The following is a 19,985-nucleotide window of genomic DNA, read 5'->3' as shown; positions in this document are numbered from 1 at the left end:
TGTAATGCGTTGTCAGTTCAACACAGGATGCTGTTAAGTTTGTGCATAATACTGCAGAGTCCACTTTAAAAGTGTTGAAACGTCCTACTATGATTACGGTACTTTTTTAAATACCTTTCAACCATATAAATACCATGTGCCAATCTAATGAATACTGTGTAAATGGCATATGGCACCCTAATTGTTATATGCATACAAAAAAACATGGTATTTATCCCAATACCATGGTATTATCACATAATACCACCACTGCACCATGACATCCCCAAAGTGCTTCTTTTTTGTGAGTGTCACTCGGTTGCTTTGTGCAAACAAAGATAAGCGTTTGAATTAAATTTGAATTTCTGCAAATGTTGTTCAGTAGTGTTTTATACATAACACCGATTCTAAACATGCAAATAAGGGACACACCACAATACACCAGAATACTACACACTACATTTGACATCCAAATCACGTGTTAGCTTCTGTCCAATAGCATCAATATCACCCAAACAGATCCATGAATGAAAAGTGAAATACTGAACGAGAAAAAGATCATTCCTAGCATTCGCTGGGCCCTGTCACTTATAAACTTAACTGAATCATAGGGTAATAGCACTAAGGGCTTTTGGGTTATTTGTCCAATCATACATTTTTCAGCGCAGACATGAAGCTCAGTGTGTATGTTTGTGCAGACGCACATGCGTGCAATGTCATTATAACCTGTGACCTTGCTAGATTGCTGGTGTCTGTGGACACTTAGGATTTATGACCACGCACAGACCCGCACACATTCGGCAGATGGCAGGGGCGCCACGCCACTCCATTCCAGCACATTCCATTGCTCTTTTACTTCATACATCTACATTCAGGAAAAAAAATCACTGCTTCGAAGATCTTGTTTTTAAGATCTTTGTCTAATTGGCAAGCATATCTTAAGCCTGCGTGAGCATTCCAGCCATTAAACTTAATATTCCTTCTTATATTATGCACACAATATGTGTATATCCAGAGGCGTTTCAACACCTTCACCTCTCACCATTAACCAGAAATAGTTTAAAACATATCAGACCGTGTCGCTACAAAACGGCTCCATAATAAAAAGTAATTTTGCATGTCTATTCTCGGCTTATTTCTATGAAACCATTTTGTAAGGTTTTATTGAATCCACTCTAACATTTTATGGTAAATTAGTTTGTAATGATGTGTAACTACAGATTAGACATATGAAAATAATTATTACAATACGATATCAAAGTAATATTGCATTTAGTCCACATTGTGTTTTATTTTTTACATGTTATTGCGCTGTAAAATGGAGTCTATTAGAATGTGCGACCAGACATCCATGTGAATTACCGTTATTTAGGTTTGAAACCCCAGAAAATGGCCTTTCTGACAATGTTGCCTTTGGGAACGCTGACTGGGTCACAACATTTCTGCATCAACGGACAGACATTAAAGTAGGAACCTTCCATCCCCGTACATGCTGTAATACTTCCAACTACACATATTAAACTTACATTTAATAGAGCATGAATAGTTGAAGAAAAGATCTAGTTATAAGAGATTTAGAAAGGTTCAGTACACATTTGCTTTGTGAGAACTAAGCTTGATGTAAAAGAGCTTTGACAAGGTTCACATTTACCACTTAGCAATGAGTGGGGGGGGGGGGGCTGGGTTGCATTGCCCCTCCAGATTTTTCCCGAGCCCCTCCAAAACATTTAGCTGACAATTCAAATAATGAAAAATGATAAATTAAATTAAATAATGATCTGTCAATTTAATCAAAAAATCCCATGCTATGCTAACTATGCTATGACCAGAATTTAAGATTGAACCCACAATCCCCCCAGTCGAGTCAACTCCTGTTTTCTAATGATGTTCACCGATTAATTATACAAAATAACACGAAGAACCCTAAGAAAGCATAAAATGGACTTTGAGTTTGTGTTATTTGTAAAGCATCTCTCTGCTTCTGCATGCTTTATTTAAATGTTGGATGGTTCCATTTAAAGTGATCTGACGAGGCTGTAAAATAAACTAAAATAAACAGACCTCAGCTAGGACAAATTTGAGACTTCTGATTGTTCACTGAATAATGTCCAGACAACAGTACAACACACAACGAAAACACTAATGTACTCCACTCATCTACCCGGACAAAGCAACGTATTTACAAAGAAAGCAAAAAAAAATGCAGGGATGAGGGGTTCTCAATGCATTGTTCTATAACAAAAGTTGAAAAAATGAATGTAAAAAAACATGTTGACTGCAGGAAAATAATAGCACATCAAATAGAAGATTAGATTTTTAATGCAACAAATTTCCATGACATTTCAAGCTGTTTACAGTACTTGATAAGTACTTTTCAAAGTCATTCAAATTTAGCATAATTCACATGTGAATCATACAGATCTTCCTGAAATAACATTTCCATGACCTGTTAGCAAGTTTCATTCTTTGAAATATAAACTGCTCTATTAATCATAACTAAATTCATATTTCGTTTATAATGATTGTGGGACTTTTTCAGGGCCTGGGAAAGAATACTGTAAAAATCCCCTGATACTTGATGAGGAAATGAGAAACCTCTAAAAAAAGGAAGCTATGCGGACAATCTGAGGACTAATATTTTGAGGTTATGAATTTATACACACATGCACTTGCCGGTTTGGTGTTTAAAGTGAAAAGGATGGTAAACCACAGGAAACATTAATTGGAGGTTGAGAAGGGAGGAAAAGATTATAAAGGCTTCAGATTATATGTGTGCGGAGCGATTGAAGACTCCCTCGGGTAAAACTGACCACTGTAATTGCTCTTCATTGTGTATCAGAAAGACTGACAGGAAATAACAAACTGCAAATAATTACAAACATCTGCACACTCTTTCACAGGCCTGAATGCAGATGATACTATCATTTAGGAAGATTGTTCGACAATCCGTACTCCGTCCTCAAATTGTGAAATTACAATATGTGACAGTCTGCGTGTTATAACATCTTTCATACTGAATCAATGTCTGAGTCGCAATTTAATATAAAACAGAGACACTAACGCATTTTATAATCTCAATCCTTCTAAATACATCTCTGCATTTGTGTACCCGCTGGCGTGCGTGTGCCCGGACGCATTTATTTACCAATTCTTTTAATCTGCATTTAAAAACCGCAGATTGAAACAACCGACTGCGAAACAAAAGAAGACAAAAGCTGGATTAGACTTTCTCAAATCTTGAGTTCCCGGAAAATAACAGTGATTTGAGCTCAAGCCCAGATTAAATTCATTGTGCGTGCGTGGCATGTGTTGCCATCCAGGCGTTATTTCTTTAAGAGTGCTTCTCACTCTTTGATCTCTTCATCTGACATGCCGTATTTTACCGCGAGGGCGATAAAACCGCATCTGATGGCGCTGTGTCAATAAAGGTGAAATCCCGCAAACAAAAAACAACAAAGACGCTGGAAGATTCAAAGAGCTAGTGTAACACAAAACCCCAAACACTGTAGAGAATCACGTTAGTATTTGCCCCCGAGGGGATGATATTCTGTTTCTTGAAGAAATCTGCATAGCGACCTCAATAAGCTCTTGAAACAAATACGATGCAAACCAAATTGTGAACGAACCACTTTTGCTACTACACAGACGTACTCTTCACACACTTCAATGTGGTGAGGGGTAGAGAATTGTGGATATTGATTTCTTCTCCAGCAGAAATCCATAACCTCCTGTTTGTAACAGATGCCCATTAGATCCTGCAGTTCAGGAAGAAACATCCTTATTGCGGCCCCAGAGTGTTTGTCAGCAGTGGGTGTGTGAGGAAGTGAAGTACCTGTCCTCAGGTGTGACACCGATACGCGTGCACCGCGTGAAACGTGATTCCGTTGAGACTGCGGTGGTTTCAAATACACACATAAATCGCGAAAATGAGCATCGGCTTTCCTTACCCGCTCTCCTCTGTGAGATATTCAATACTTCACCATTTTACAAGAGCACCGTGAGACACGGCGAGAGAAAAGAGTATACCTGCAGTGAACTGAGGCAAATTGAGTTTCGTGCAGACAGGAAAGAGACAAAGTAATGGTCGCGCTGAGGTGTTGTTTGAAATACTGGGTCACGACTACATTACCCATAATGCATCAGGATGGCAGACTGGAGTGTAATGAGATTTGTACAGGCGCTGACCCAAATAACCAAGCCCCGCAGTGTGTGTGTGAGTGTGTGCGCCTGAGCGATTTGTCTTTGCGAATACAGAAAGGCAAATCTCAGGAATAAAGTTACACGTGTGTTTGGTTTAGCGGACTTGTGGGCATTTTTAAACTGCTGTGAGCAAAGTACAGATTCCATTTCGTTCCTGTTGTAATTTATGTCTGTCAGCATAAGTATGTCAGTCTGCGTGTGTGTGTTCGTGTGTGAACAGCGACAGCTGGGGAGACAGTGGGATACAGTATTGCGGACAAGGGCGGACTTAGTACTTTGATATGTGTTCGAGTACTATGGGGTATGCGTACATTTCTGTGTGTGTGTGTGTCAGGATTATCGCCAACTGAGCAGAAGAAAAATAAGCAAGAGATGTATTTCGAAATTCTCAAATTGCATAACAATGTGCAGATGTAAAAATCTCTCCGAACTATCAAACATGCATGCGCTTTTGATTTGTAGTAGAAGTTGAAGATGTCTCCGGCTGTGCGGTCACGTTTGCACCTCGCTCTTTACGAGCAACTTTTCTGTTGACTCAGGAACAATACTCCCTGCACGACGGCGTTCAGCCAAATGGGACGAATTAGGCCAGGTTGCCTAGCGCCACGCTGGTCGCCCCTGACAACCCCAAGGCCTCCGGCTCAGGAGCAAAAGGGGTGGGTTTTTGAAAAGCCAAGGAATAGAGTTTCATTCGGCCGCATGCTATGGCAAAACACCTCCCCCCAGGCTTGCGAAACAATGTCGGCCATGTCAAATCAATCGGCAACGCCCAAGGACATCAATATGGGGCCAATAAATCTCACTGGAGGGAAGACCACTCTCTCACCTCTCCGGCCATATGGGAAATATTGTAATATCGCTCGCAATTGTCCTCTACCACAGACCTGCGTGCTTAGGCATTTAAAGAGCGCTGCTGCGCATGGGCGGTACCGCGTTAAAGTGAGGAATTCACACAGGTAATAGAGTACCCTGGCAATAAAAGAGCGAAAGGTGATAGTGAAATAAAAGTGGGGCTTGGAAGAGGGGAGACAGAGAATGCAACAAAAGACACAAAGGCGCTCTCCTTTGAGGAACGGCTGTGTGTAAAAACAGCGAGAGTGTACGATAGTAAACGATGCTTCAAAGCCGTGAGACAATGAACACAACGACGGTTATATCAGGGACGAGGAGACATGAGCGGAGAGAGAGACACAAGGACTGAGAATAGAGAGACAGACTGAGATGATGTCAGCGCTGTAAGATCTAGAGATGGCACCTCGGAGGAATGGCGCATTAAATGAACAATTCACTTTCAAATAAAAATGATGGCACTATGTTTATGCCCTCTTGTCATTCCAAACCTTTCTGGGGCAGAACACAAAAGAAGATATTTTGAAAAATGTTGGTAAAAGACCGTTGGTCGCTATGGACTTTGGTCTTGTCTGCATACAATTGAAGTCAATGGGGCCCAACGATTTTTGGTTACCTACATTTTACAAAATATCTTCTTTTGTGTTTTGCAGAAGAAAGAAAAGCAAACAGGTTCAAAATGACAACAAGGTGAGTTTATGATGACAGAATTTTCATTTCTAAGGTGGACTATTCATTTAAGAATTTGGCCATGCTGTTGGTTGTTTACAAGGAATATTTTACGCGAAAATTAAAATTATATTATTATTTTTTTACCCTTAGATTGCTTATTTTATATCTTCACTTAATCACTAAATGATATTTTTTTCAAAACAAGTTTTTCTAACCTTCGAAAAAAATAACTATGGTTTGGGCCTCCAAAAATAACTATGGTTTATGGTATCTGTTTTTTTATTTGACAATTTACATAATAATACCATGGTTAAACTATGGTTTTACTAAGCTTACTGTAGTTAAACAATGGTTCATTATTGCAATAGACATCAGTTGATGGTAATTTATAATGCTAAAAAAACACCATAAAAGTGACTTTCAAAGTTAAACGACAGCTTTGTGTAATGAACAAACGTAACGTTAAAGTCATTATTTACTGAAATACTCGTCTATTGTATTGCTCAAACTAAATATAGCACCCACAAAGCAGGTTTAGCTTCAACCTTTGATGTGTCATTTGCACTACTTTTATGTTGCTTTTGACATTCACCAAGTCACCATCTACTTCAATTGAATGGCTGTCTGGACATCCTGCCTCACACCATTTGTCTTTTAGGGAAGAAATAAAACAATACAGATTTAAGGCAACACAAGAGCGAGTAAATGATGACATATTCTTATTTAGGTAACCTGTCCCTTTAAGAGTGAGAAGAGAAATCACATGAGCCGGTCCAATTATCACCTCCAACACCCACTAACTCCTGCACCAGCTAATGTCCTTTCTCATTAAACACCAGAGAAATCATTTTAATGGCGATCGTCATCCTTCTCCTGTTGTGTGCGTGCTGAAAAAACGGACCTGTATCAGGCACAGCTGCGATCCATTGTCCTGTATTAAGGTCATACTAGCTTTAAACCCAATCCAAATATATCCCTCCATCTTACGGGAAAAGGCAAGAATTCCACTTCACACTCTCTCCCCTCGCTTAGCTGCTGACACACCTAAATAGGCAAGTGAGCTGATAGCAGATGCAGAAGTGTGAAGGGAAGGAAAATGAGGGGAAGTAGGTAATAATAAACAACAAGAGGAAAGCATTCATTCAGATGCTGCAATGACCTAAAACAAACCAGAGCTGGACGCAAGCCGGTCCAGCTGTCCCTTCTCTAACGCAGACTATCTTAACTCCTGTAAAAAAACACTCACACAAGTTTCTTAATCTTATCTTAATGAGGACATACCATAGTTATCTATGTTTTTTTTTATTTTGGAGCCGATGATATGCTCTACCCCGTAAGAGTGACCCTTACACAAACCTCTTGGCATCTCTACATGTCCATTAAAGGGATGGTTCACCCAAAAATAAAAACGATGTCATCATTGTTTCACCCTTGTGTCATTTAAAACCTACATATTACTTTTTTGAAGAAGATATTTAGAGAAAAGGAGCCATATTGTTTGGTTAGCAACATTCTTCAAAATATCTTCTTTTGAGTTCTGCAGAACACAAGTTTGGAATGAAATTAGGGCAAACTATCACTTTAAAACACTATAAAGTTTTTTTATGAATCTACAAAACGTCACCTGCACACATGATGGTTTACATAAAGTGAATTAGAATCAAACCATAATATCCCTTTTACAAAAAGTCTTGTTTTTAGAAAAAAAATATATATTATATTCATAAATCATTTCCAGACAGATTTACCCAACTTGTGGGTGCGCTGACGCGCCCAAACTACAGTTAAGTGAACCCCCAGACACACACAAAAGGAAAAAATGACGCATTGGTCTGAGACATGCCGATCTTGGCTTATCCTGATTGTTGAGGGGGATGGGGGGGGTTGTACTTACAGCTTTCAACCATTGGGTCTTGATGGCATAATAAATCCATACAGACAGACACACATATGTACAGACAGGAAATGCATTGTTTTGGTCAGACGCCATTAGGACCAGATTAACCCTCATACCCCATTATCGAATAAACGGCCTTCAAATCTGAATACCTCTCACACCATCATACCTACAACTGTAACCCTTTATGGATAAAGATTAGAATAACACAAATACCAGCCAGATTAGGGGTGAGGGTGCTTCAGATGGGTGGCGAGACAGAGGCATGAAAGAGCGGTGTGGTGGGCCACGTCTGCCGGAATGTACATTTATGCACGCGAGTGTGTATGTGAACTGTTGACATTCTTCATGTCTGCGGTAGCCATACATGCCACAAGTCAAGGCAACATAAACACTAATAAAGCATTTAAAGAGCAACTGCCAGACATTCTTAACCACTACGAGCGTGTGTCCCATATCTTTCCTCTGCAGGATGGAATAAGGAGAGATTTGGCAGGGCATGAAATAGACAGCGGCCACAGCAGCGCTTCTATACACGCGCTGCTCTATTCACAGGGCTGTTTTAGCATGGTGGTGTTTTGTTTGGGAGTACGGTGAATCATTGTGATGGTACTGATGACATCATAATTGCCTTTCTATGTAACTGCGCCATGCTGACAGGATTTGGAAATGATTCACGAATTCACAACAGCCATCCAGAATGAAAAAGAAAGCCAAATCTCCTTCCAGTAATTTGTTTCCAACATTTCATTCTCGCCGTCTATTTTGTGTTTGTCAGTTGCCTGAACCATTAGCGGACCAACTGGTTTTATTCCATTCAGGCCTGTTTTACGTTTACCCGACCAAATACATCTGAACTGAGCCTGTCACGATGTCATAATTTCACTTAGGGTGACTATACCAATATTCCAGCAATGTCAGTAACCGTGATATTAAAAACCATTAATATTGATATTGTGTTAATATTATACGTATAATAATGTAATTATTTGGTGCATGTTAGAAATGTTGCCTTAAAAGTGACAATATTTATAAACTCTGCCTCCCTACACTTGTTTTGTGAGTCTAATTCATATTTTAATAAATTATTTTAAAAATAAATAATGATTTTTTAAATACAAAATAAACTAAATTAAATATGAATTTGTTAATTTATTTAAAAAAACAATACATGTCCTTATGGTATCCTTATCATGAATTCTTCTGGACGCGATAATAGTGTAGTAAAAATCTTATTTTGTGACAGCCCTATTATTGTGTGCAAAAGATTTCACAATATAATCAAAATAGCTACGGACTTTTTCATAAAGTCAATTCCACTGTTAATTTGGGTTAGTTTCAGTTTTTTTGGCCATCGAAACACTCAAAATACATGAGGGGAGGCGATGAGAGAGAAAGAATTTGTACGCATTGTGTCATTGAAGGCAACATTTTAAATGGGTATTGAGTAGTACACAATATTATCATGTGTTAGTTTATCGCGATATCAAATAACATGATTGTTGCCGATACCAGTTCTGGTGACACCCCTAATCAGAACATACATATAGACATATAATTTGTTTTATTCTCATACTATTATGATTGATGCATACTTCCAAGTCTTCAATTTCCCCCAGGGGAAACGTAAAGTACTATTCTATCTTGCTACCCTCTATATACGGAAAAATCCATTTTGATCCATCTATCGCTCCAACATATTCTAAACTATTTGGCACCGTCATGTTCTCAATCCTCATTCCACTCCAAACTTTCAAGTTAGCCTTAATTTCACTCCATCACCCCCGCCCCTACAAAACCCCTGACTGCTGATTGAAACCAGACTTCGGTGTAGTTCAGCCACCCCCGCATTCTCATACTGATCCAGTGCGCAGTCACCCAGGCATGCTCCCAACCGCAAACTCCAGGCAAGTAGAGGTCAGCAGAGCTGACCAGTGTGTGTGTGGGTGAGATTGTAAGCAGTGGGCTTTTGAACCGCCGGATTGCTTAGCCGCGGTCACCCTTCCATAACACAGTAAGGGGAAAAACACAAAAACTGCCTCTCGCAGCCAGTTCTAGTACATATATAAGCCCTCACACACACAGCGAGGGTCGGCGATCCGATAAGGATCTCTTAGCCTTACCGCGTAACCTCACCGCGATTAGCATACACGCCACATAATCACCTGTTTCCTTTGGTTAAATGTGTAAATTACGTCTTAAACGTCTCAAGCAACCTATTTAGTGATAAATAACATACTTGAGTATGAAAACACAAACCACACCCACAATTAAATGTTTCCATCATTCTCATCTCCCTCCCCACCCCTCCTCTTGAGCCAATACGGTCAGCACAGTGGGAAGAAATCCATCATTACTACGGAAACTAGGGCATCCCAAATGAACTTGCGTAGTGTGTTTTAAAGCATACGCACGAGACAGAAAGCCATGCAGAAAATCACAGAGACAACAGAATTTTCGGGTCACCTGACCTCCAACAACAAAAAAGCCAGTGAGAATAGAATCAGACAGTTGCCATGACACCAAAGCGCCCAATAATAATCCCCCGGCAGTCAAAAAGGGCTTACACGTGCACGTGAGAGAGATAGAGAGATAGAGAGAGAGAGACAGAGAGAGAGAGAGAGGGGAAAAAGCCTAAAAGTCTTTGGACTCCGGGTTGTGTTTGCACTGCGTTCCAACACCCTCGAGCTGTCTGAATTCAGCGAGCTTTGGCTGTCCGTGAACCTCTTTTGTAGTTTTTGGCAATAACCGACAAACACAGCCCAGGTCATCTCTGATGTCATTCTTTACTCTTCTAAAACACAGCTTGCGTTTTTGTGCAAAGCGCTTCTCTAAAAATATCCGTCTCAAGGGCTGATGTCACATTGGATGGCTTCCCCGCCTCCCCCCGCAAGAGAGGAGTCCGAGACCAGCTGACTAAAGAAACGTTGCGGTGATGAAGCTGAGATTTTATACACAGATTTAACGCAACATTAACAGGTGCACATACACACAGACATTAAAGAGTAAGCGGCTGATCTCGTGGTCCAAGGTAATCCCGGAATGTCTGGTACAGACCACCCAAAAAGGCGTCAGCCTTTCAAACAATATTAAACTATAACCTTCAAAAGGTTTATTTTCGGTCTCCTCCAGGTTCACCACCCAAGAATAATCCTTTCTAGTTTGCTTGCTTGCTTTCTTTCACATACGCATAAGCTCTCACACATACGCTCTGATCAATACTCTTAGGGTCTTTGTTTTGCTAGATCGATTTAGGGTAATGAAGTCCATCTGGCCAAATCCTACAGGGAGAGAGAGACTGTCAAGCATACAGAGCTTTGACCGTATGAGGATCAGAGGTTTGCGATTTCGAAAAAGTCATGTTTTACTCTCATCGCTGCACTCTGCCTTTTTAAACAAACAATCCCTTTTTATGCCAGGGTTAGGTCACATTGGTCGGCTTGTCATTCCAACACTTGACTAGACTTTCCATAGAATTTTCTTAAGAATATTTTTATCAGTGGTCGTTTTATGTTAATTTGCTTTGCATTGCAAAGCAGCTCTAGAGAAAATAGACCAACCAGTATGGAGACACGAGAAAAAAATAATAAGACAAAAATAAAAGATAGAAAACAGGAATATTATGAAATGTACTAGAATATGTTGTATTATATTTTTCATAAGATGTACATTAGCAATGCTAACTGTAAAAGTAATTGTATTTTATCGGCATGACGATTATCCACAGAAAACCCCATCAACGCCCATATAGATGCATTTCATTACCTTGGAATTATAAGGTCATATCTGATTAAATAATTAAGTTATTCACAATTATTTTTCAGTGACACCTTATTTACAATTTGTTTTTCTTTACGTTGTGTAGATTTTGAGACTTTTTTTTAGAGAACTGTAAGGTTTCATCAAAGGGAATGCAAAAATGTTGTAGCTCAATATCTCAAAACCTTTTTAATATGCAGATAGAACCTTCCAAGGTGACTATATGCAAACCTGCAAACTCGGAAGAGGTGAAAAAGGTGACAGCCATATAGGGGGGTGGGAGTTTGGTTGAATATAAGGATGTTGTATTGTCATTTTCTTCTTTTGGCCTGCACAAGTTTTTTAAGTGCAAAACATGACACCAATCGAACAGCAGCTAATCACATGACAACAATTTTGAGCAACAGGAAAATATTCATAAAAAATAAATACGCTGCCCTCGTCTCACGATCCCAATGCTTGAAGTCATAATTAAACATCTCAAATGATCTTCATTTGTTGCGCATCTGGGGTTTTGGTTTCAGTTTTAAAACATGCAGGATTGAGAAAATAAAGTGCGGGAATGATTTTAAGAGTTTTCATAAAAAAGAAATGTCAAAAAGCAGATACAAGCAATACAAAAGTAATCCCCGCGGCTCCTGACGACATATTAACGTAAAATGTATCTAAAATAATTATTAAATATCATCTGTAAACTACAGTTTCAACGACTGAAACTTCGGACGAATATCAATCGCACCCAAGTGCCTTACTCACAAGGGCAGAGCTCTAGAAGTGGAAATTCGAAAGGGAGACTAGCAACTGTCTCTCATAACATAGCTGTTTCCATCACACTGGTGACTTGAATAATACATTTCAACGCTGTTTTCTCTTTGACAGACACTTTGCAGTCGTTTCTTACAGCACGGGCGCTAACATGACGTTAAGAACGTGTTTCTGGTTGTCCCAAGGACCAAAAAAGACGGCGCGGTTAGCTATTATCTTGATACTGGTTGGCCAGGTGCTGGACCTTTCAGACACTCGAGAGTAGATGCCTAAGACAGAAAAAACTCTTTGGATTCAGAAGATTCAAATAAATGTTTTTTATCTAAAAGGGGAAATTTCGCCGAAAAGCAACTAGTTTGCAGGTATGTATATGTCGTTGTGTTGTATCTACTGCTTTAGTTTGAGCATCTCACCGTTTAAAACAGTCAGAAAACAGATCCTCACGACCCCAGCGTTCCATTCCTCTGCATTAACCTAGCTGATTTTGAATACAAGAACATGTAAAACACCCCCTCATAAATGTGTCTGCTCAGGGTCAGTTAAAGTCAAAACCAGCCTAATTCTATAGAGGTTCCTTAGACTAGCCAACCAGTCCATTCTGCATAACTCTCTAGTCTTTACAAATCACAATGATTTTTAAAAACTTTGACAGCATAGATCAAACTGGCCAACGGGACAACTGCAGATGCTGATGGTAAACTAAGTAGAGAACAATCTTACCACCCTGTTCTCACCCAGGCTTTTGGGGTATTTTTTCTTTAATTAAGAATGTCACCTCATTATCACATGCATAGACACACAACAAAGCATTTTGGTGGCTGAACAAATAAGACAATAGCACGCTTGGTAATCTTTAGACAGCTCATTAGGTACTTCATATTAAATTTAAAAAACACTAAAGGGACAAACCACCAGGAGTCCCCCCCACCTCTGTTTTCACTCACTCCCCCAGCAACTCTAATATGGTCTGTATTCCCGTAACCGTTCTTTAATTCCACCTCAGTCAGCCCATTGAGAGGCAGTGAACCGCATGCTGATGACCTCCCTGCCGCACTCTGATTGGTCAATCTCGGTGACCAGCAGCCCCTACATGGGCCAGACAAAGCCACTGTCTCTGCTTCCGTCACTCTCTCCCCCCTCTGTGTGTTGACTCATCATTGTTTTTCTACTCTTTTCTTTGACTTGTTCTTGAAAACAAGCAGTACTGAAAGTTCCGTTTCGTTCGCTCTGATCGGAAGTGATCAAAAACAAACACCGCCTCTCGGCGCGCCGTGATACAGTAATCACCTCTCAGACACGGCGCATTCCTCTGATCATCTGTTCTCTCTTGTTTTAAAACAGATCAAAAGGAAAAAAATGAGTTCTTGTGAAAACAAGGGGACTGAGTGAGAGAGAGAAATTCGCAGGTACCCGCTGGTTGAAACGGGATTACAATTCAAGAGGGGGAAATAGTTACAAAATGACTCGACTAGTAAAACAAATTTGTCTTAAAACTTCAAAGTCATATCTCCTTACAGGAGAGAAATTTGTAATATATGAGAAAAGAAAAAACGCAGATGGAATTATATTTAGAAAACCAAAAGAAAGACTTATAATATTTAATATCGCCATCTAATATATAATAAAATCTGTGCTGATCTGTAGACATTTGAAAAAAACTCTTATTTATTTTTCTGTTAAAGAGCGAATGTGTACTGAATGTCTCTTGAGACTCAAAACTATGTTGTTTCTCTCTTGTAAATTGCTAACTTTAATTCATGTTCCTGATTCAGTTTAAATAATTTACACTTGAGGTTATTTAAAAAAAAACTTGCCTTGAAAAACTTTGTATGTATTGAACATTCTTTATTAGACCTTTAATTTTTACTTTATTTATGAGGCCAAACATTTTTTTATTTACTGGGATACAAAAGCTGGCTTTGCAAAATAAAGGTACCTCTCACTGATGAAAAATATTGCGATTTATTTTACTTTGTTTAACTATCTCGCCAAGACTCACAGGAATGGAATTAAAATTCTTAAGGAGCTGTAAAGACTGCATAAGCACATTGTTTTGGTCAGATTCACTGAGTCGGGTCAGCGAATCAGCGCTAACTGTACATTCCAGTGTCCTACTTGAAAAGAAAGAGTGGGTCTGAGGGGGAGAGAGAGTGAAAAGGAGGCTGCAGGGGAGAAGGGAAAGTCTTCATCTCTAAGTCATTTGCCTAAAAAGGACGTGATGAATGAGTGTCAGGGACACAAAACATCCTCCTCATGTTTGACAAGAGACTCCCCCAGTCCCCAGTTGGGGGGGAGATGGACAAAGAGTGAAGGGGAGGAGAGAGAAGGAAGCAGAGAGAGAGAAATTGTGTTTTGCAAATTCTTATGTCCATTGGCAAAAGCTAGTGTGCGTAACAGAGTTCACATTGACTTACAACCCGGACAGGCATTCTCAACAGAGGCCTGAAATGGTAATGAAATGATAGCCGCTTTTGTGTTTGTGTGGGCAATGTGATATCGCTCACCTTTCTACCGAAAAGGACACAGGAAGTGGATGAGTGAGTCAACAGTGAGATCAAATGACCAGGCTTTGTGAGCCCAGTAACTCGGCCATCAGCAGATCTTGACACATACACGCACACAGTTGGGAAATTCCTATCAGGGTGTGATATGTTGAGTCTCCGTGTGAAATTTAAAGCTGGAGGTTATCGCTTATATTGTAATTGTAACACGTCTGTGTGTGTGTGTGTGTGTGTTTGTGTGTGTCCATGTTCAGTGTAACCTCACAAACAGACTTGCCGCTTCAAAGTGTTTAATCCACAGAATTTCATGAAGGAAACAAATAATATTTTGGTTGAAAGAAGTCACGTAACACTTTCCAAATAGAAAAAAATAATATTCTTCCTTTTGCTCTCTTAAATATTTGATTAAATATAATACAATAGAAATTATTTTGGGGGAATTATGAGCCGTGGTTATAATTGGTGGTTTAGTTTCGTTGATCTACTGGAAATGTAAACTGGCAGTTAAGCCCTTTTTACACAGCAGCAATTAAACATGAAGCACAGATGTTATAATGCCTCCCGAGTTTACAACCGCAGCAGATCTGACAGTGCTCCGTTGTCAGAGCCAGGCGGGATGTGATTGGCTGGATCGCTGAGGGTGATCTATGTCATTGATCGACTGTATGGATACGGGCTGGTTTGATCAATGCCATCGATCGCAGGGTGGGTTTCATCCGTGTGCAAGACCGCGACGGGGGTTGACTATTCAGCCCCCCAATAACTTCACACAGAGACCCTTCAAAACACGTTCCTCCAAAACATAGAGCTGTTCTCCCCTTCTATAAACACCCCCTGCTAAAGCAACCCTAACACTTAATTCCCTCCCCCTTCGTTCTTTGACATACACACATAAAGCCTCGCCCTTCCCCCACCCGCTCTAAGACGGACACTCTTCACTTGAGGAGAATCAGGACAGAAACCACACCCTGGTGAGGCATCGCTGTCAATTCGGCATTTGTTAGTGAAGAAGCGTTAAAAAGCATCTTTGTTTACCTTTGAGGAGAACTTGTCCCTCGACGATGACATCACCCATCACGACGTTGTACTCTTTCTCAGCGAAACCAGGCTGACACAGCATCGCCCCTGTGCCCTGGATTGCCACCTGCCAAAACAAGGAGCAACAGACAAATGAATCCCCTGATTAATGGTGATTAATAAACATCACCCCTCAGCGGGGGCAACACGCACCCCAGCGAGAGCCAAATATCCCGAATCCCAGGAGGAATCGATGGACATAATGATCACGCTCTTTCACCATAAACAGAGGAAATGAGGCAGAACTCTACTCAAGAAAGGCATCCTGATGAGCAGTCAAGAACCAGCGAGAGCATTGATCACATGCAAAATGAACTCTCTGAATTAGCGATACTATTGTTTTCCGTCAATGATTACTCACTAATTCACGACGGATCGGCTAAATTTAATACGTTTTATTGCAGCCATATCCATTACGATTTTCTGCACTTCTGAATTTTTCCACTTTTCTTGCTTTCCCCAATGGATAGCAAATGGCTTCCATCCCCTTCCCCCCCACTGTTGCACCGGGGCATCTGTTATTTTGAGGTGGGTGTAATTAGACTGATGAGGTCAGGAGGGCGAGACGTTAGAAAAGCAGAGCCGACCGGGCTACACACAACGGTGCGGTCTGGTGGAGCACTTATCATATAAAAACACAAACACACACTCTCACAGCTGGTGTAGACACTCTTCTGACACAAGTCACAAATCCCCCTTTATGGCTTACGCTAAAAACAGACACGCACACCTAGGACAGAGCCGTTTAACGGCTACGGATAAGGACAAAGCCACATTCATTCCTCGCCTATCCTATCAGAAAAATAAATACGATACACTGAGTCATTCCATTCTTAATGCGATCTAATGGCGTGCTAGAATCTGATAAAACACATGGTCTGTATCTCGGCGTGGGCAAATAGGGATAGGGCTTTTAGTGTGCGCTTTTATAAGATCAAAGGTAGAGTTTCGGTCCTGGCTTCCACCGTGAAACAACATCTTTGTTTTGGAAGAAGATCAGAGGAGGGAAGAAGGCGGCTGGCCTTGTTTGTTAATACAAGGGCAGTCAATTTATCAAACATGTTAATTGCTTGTTAGCTCTATGGACGATGACTTGTGCCCTCCTGAATAACAACTGATCAAACGTTTGCTCTGACAAAGATCTTCATCAACCAAGACAGTACAGACAGTGAGCTTTTTAACAAAGTTTGTGTTCCTGATCAGTTTTCGATCGTGCTTCGGACACACCACGCCGCTGGTGATAGATATACCTGCAAAAGCCCCACATAAAACCGCCACTACAGGGGCGCGTTTGAAAATCTGACTTTAAACTGTCCTGTCAGCAATTGCTTGGCAATATGCTGCCTCGGCACATCCATACAGAGGGAATGAATCTGGATGGAGGTGCACCAGCGGCCCTGCTGACATGAGAAATCAGCGAGAAACAAACGGGGAAAGAGACAGAGGCTGCAAAGCCCGTGGAAATCGGATAACGAGCTGCTCAACGTGCTCTTAACGGAGTCCTGGATCAAACCCAATGCGATTCGTGAGCTCGCGACCTTTACGCGTTCACGAATTTGAATTTTAAATGAATTGCCGCGCGTTCTCTCTCTCTCTCTGAAAGAATGCGAAGCGCAACGACCCCCACCCGAACACAGCAGCGGGCTTTAACAGGCTTTAAACATGTGGAACCGTTACACGCACAAACAACACGAGTGGCAGTAAAATGCGACATTTATGTTACACTTTAAAAACGTACCCTTAAGGGACATTTACGAGATCGGGACTGGTACTTTTTCACCACAAATTAGAAAAACCAAACCTATGCCAAATGGCTGCTTGCCAATTGTTAACTTTATTGGTCTGCGGATTTCAAACGTTTGGTTCCATCATCACATAATAACACGGCAGTAATTTCTCCGCATTCTGCCGGTATAAACTCGAGACTGCTGAATACAGAACATCAGACTGTGTTGTACAACGTTAATTCTGCTGGACTAGTCGTTTTAAGCAATTTCCGAGGGCACCAGACCCCCTGACAACATTTATCCGCTCGCTGGGTGATTTTTCATATTTGGGTTACGAGCGGACCCGTCGTTCTCCGCGAGATTTCACATTCGCAGAACTAAAAGCGATGCGGTCAGCATGAAGTCAGCGGAAGACGACGCTCGCTTCGCGGCCACTTCAATGAGCTGTTCATTAACTGATTATCGCTGAGTTTGTTTCATCAGTCGCAACGGAACCATTGTGACCTAATCACTTGCCCCCGGGGGCAACTTTTCTGTCTCCTGCCAAAAGAAGCGAGGGCGCGTTTGAAAACCCGCATTCATCTGCGACTGGCTCTGTTTCAGCACGGGACGGTTTAACGGGGCTGCTCGAGTACGATCCGCGGACAGTTGCTGTGCGCTACACAATGTAATGAAACCCCAGTAGCTTCGCACATCGAATATAAAGGCTGATGGGAATATGTGGTGCGCGAAAACAAGAATTACACACGAAACGAGCAAGATGCGACACTCCTTTACTTCTTTATCCTTAGAGACGAACAGGACACAGTTAGGATTGAATTCGATCGCTGTAAGCCACAAGGCGCTTTCGCCCTATTTGAATACACTAAACGCAGGCGATTGTTTGTAATAAACGCAGGCAAATTATTGCGTCGACTAGATCGAACACAGAGTACAAATTATAACATTTAGGGACACGCCAAATCCCGTTAAACATGCGACAGCATCGTGACAACACGAGCCCGAGCGCACAGCCTCATCTCGCACCATGAATTTTACCTGCATAGCCGCGAGAAGCGCCAGCATCACGCCTCCCGAGCGGTACATCGTGTAAATTCCGTCCTGCGTGAAGAAACCGATATAGCTGGCCGTTTTCCGTGAGGACCGATGCGTTATAATGTTCCGTAAGGTATCAGCAGCAACGGCGGCGGCATGTATCGACAGATTCGTTCCTCCCTCTCCCTCTTTCTCTAGCACTGATCCGTGCCGCTCACAGTCTGGTACTGACGCTCCGCGCACTCTTCCAGTTCAACGGCAGAGATGACGACTCAGTAGCGCCCTCTAGCATCCCTAAGTGGTACCGCGCAAGAGAAGGGGCTCCTTTTCCTTATGTCACCCCACTTCAGCCTCCGGAAGTCACAGTGAAGAAGACAAGACACCGCCTCTTTTAGTACAACAAAAGGAAAATCTTCTTTCTTTAACCCCACCCAACCCCTTAATGCCCACTAATCGGCAGGAGGGACTGAGAATGCCTGATTCTGAAGCACATCTTTCATCTTGGTGGGATACTTTAAAAATGTATTAGTTCTGGTAACGGTCTCATGTTGTTTGCGGATGCACATCCAAATAAGGGATTTCAATGTAGGCTAATCGGATAAAATCTCAGGAGCTTCATTTGGGAAGTAGAGGCTCGTCTTGGGAATTTGAAATGAGAGTGAATTGACTATGTAAATTGATTTTTATGATACTTGATTAGGGATTTTGCTCAGGTGATGTCTTATTCCGCTGTTGACTAGTGGGCACGACCGTCGTGACAGGCAGTGACAGGATCCGGAAAGCTGGCACTCGGAGCGCGTGTGACAGCAGCGAATGTCTACGTAACAGATGTCCTGTGCACTCCGAGAGAGTCTCCGGTCATCAGCGTGCACCACCATCTGCTCATCATTACCGGCCGGCCGAAACACACGAGCACACACACATGCATGAACACAGGCCGCCGGTCTGTCTAGGTGACGTCAGAGAGGTTGGCCTTGACTGAGGGAGAGGTAAGAGATAAAGAAAGAGAGGGAAGGAGACATGCTCTATACCTGAACAAACCAGACATCTTTGTTCCTGAAAGTATTGTTAAATGTAGTTTATAAAATAAAAAAACAGGAATCTAATCCGTCTGAAAAGTGCTGGTGCCTTGAAACATATTTAGTGTGGCATGGAATTGTCTTTAGCATGATTGTTTTTCCCTCAGAATTCATTGTTGTCCAGTATGCTCATGGCACTGGACATGTGCAATCTCAGTGTGCTATTCAAGACAGATACCAAATCCTTAACGTGAACCACAATAGCCTTTTCAAGGCTTTTTAAAGTTGCCAGCTGGACCGCAGACTAAAATTAACCTTAATGTTATCTGCCATCTTATTAAGGTCCTGAAACCGCTTAACAGCAAGCTATTTCATTACATTCCTAAAGCATTGTATCAGCTCATTACCAGAGACATTAGGAAGTGCTACCCTGTGCCTTGCTTTATCCTTACAATAAAGTCAATTCATAAGGTTGTAATGGTGATTGGTCCATTATGTATTGCTA

General features: G+C 41.3%; 1 protein-coding gene across 1 annotated transcript in view; it reads right to left on the bottom strand.

Annotated features, from left to right (window-relative positions):
- The window catches only part of cdh2 (cadherin 2, type 1, N-cadherin (neuronal)), a 45,257-nt gene extending 25,826 nt beyond the window's left edge, over nt 1-19,431 (bottom strand). Inside the window, exons 1-2 of the mRNA XM_056763962.1 lie at nt 18,465-19,431; nt 15,658-15,766 (exon numbers count right to left, since the gene is read on the bottom strand). Coding sequence (XP_056619940.1) covers nt 15,658-15,766; nt 18,465-18,512 — 157 coding nt within the window. The 5' untranslated portion in view covers nt 18,513-19,431. The remainder of the gene's footprint in view (nt 1-15,657; nt 15,767-18,464) is intronic.
- Nucleotides 19,432-19,985: the final 554 nt, after the last annotated feature.

Source organism: Triplophysa dalaica, chromosome 13 (genome assembly GCF_015846415.1).
Source record: "Triplophysa dalaica isolate WHDGS20190420 chromosome 13, ASM1584641v1, whole genome shotgun sequence".
Lineage (NCBI taxonomy): Eukaryota > Metazoa > Chordata > Actinopteri > Cypriniformes > Nemacheilidae > Triplophysa > Triplophysa dalaica.
Note: the sequence above shows the minus strand (reverse complement) of the source record. Positions and strands in the feature narration are given on the sequence as shown.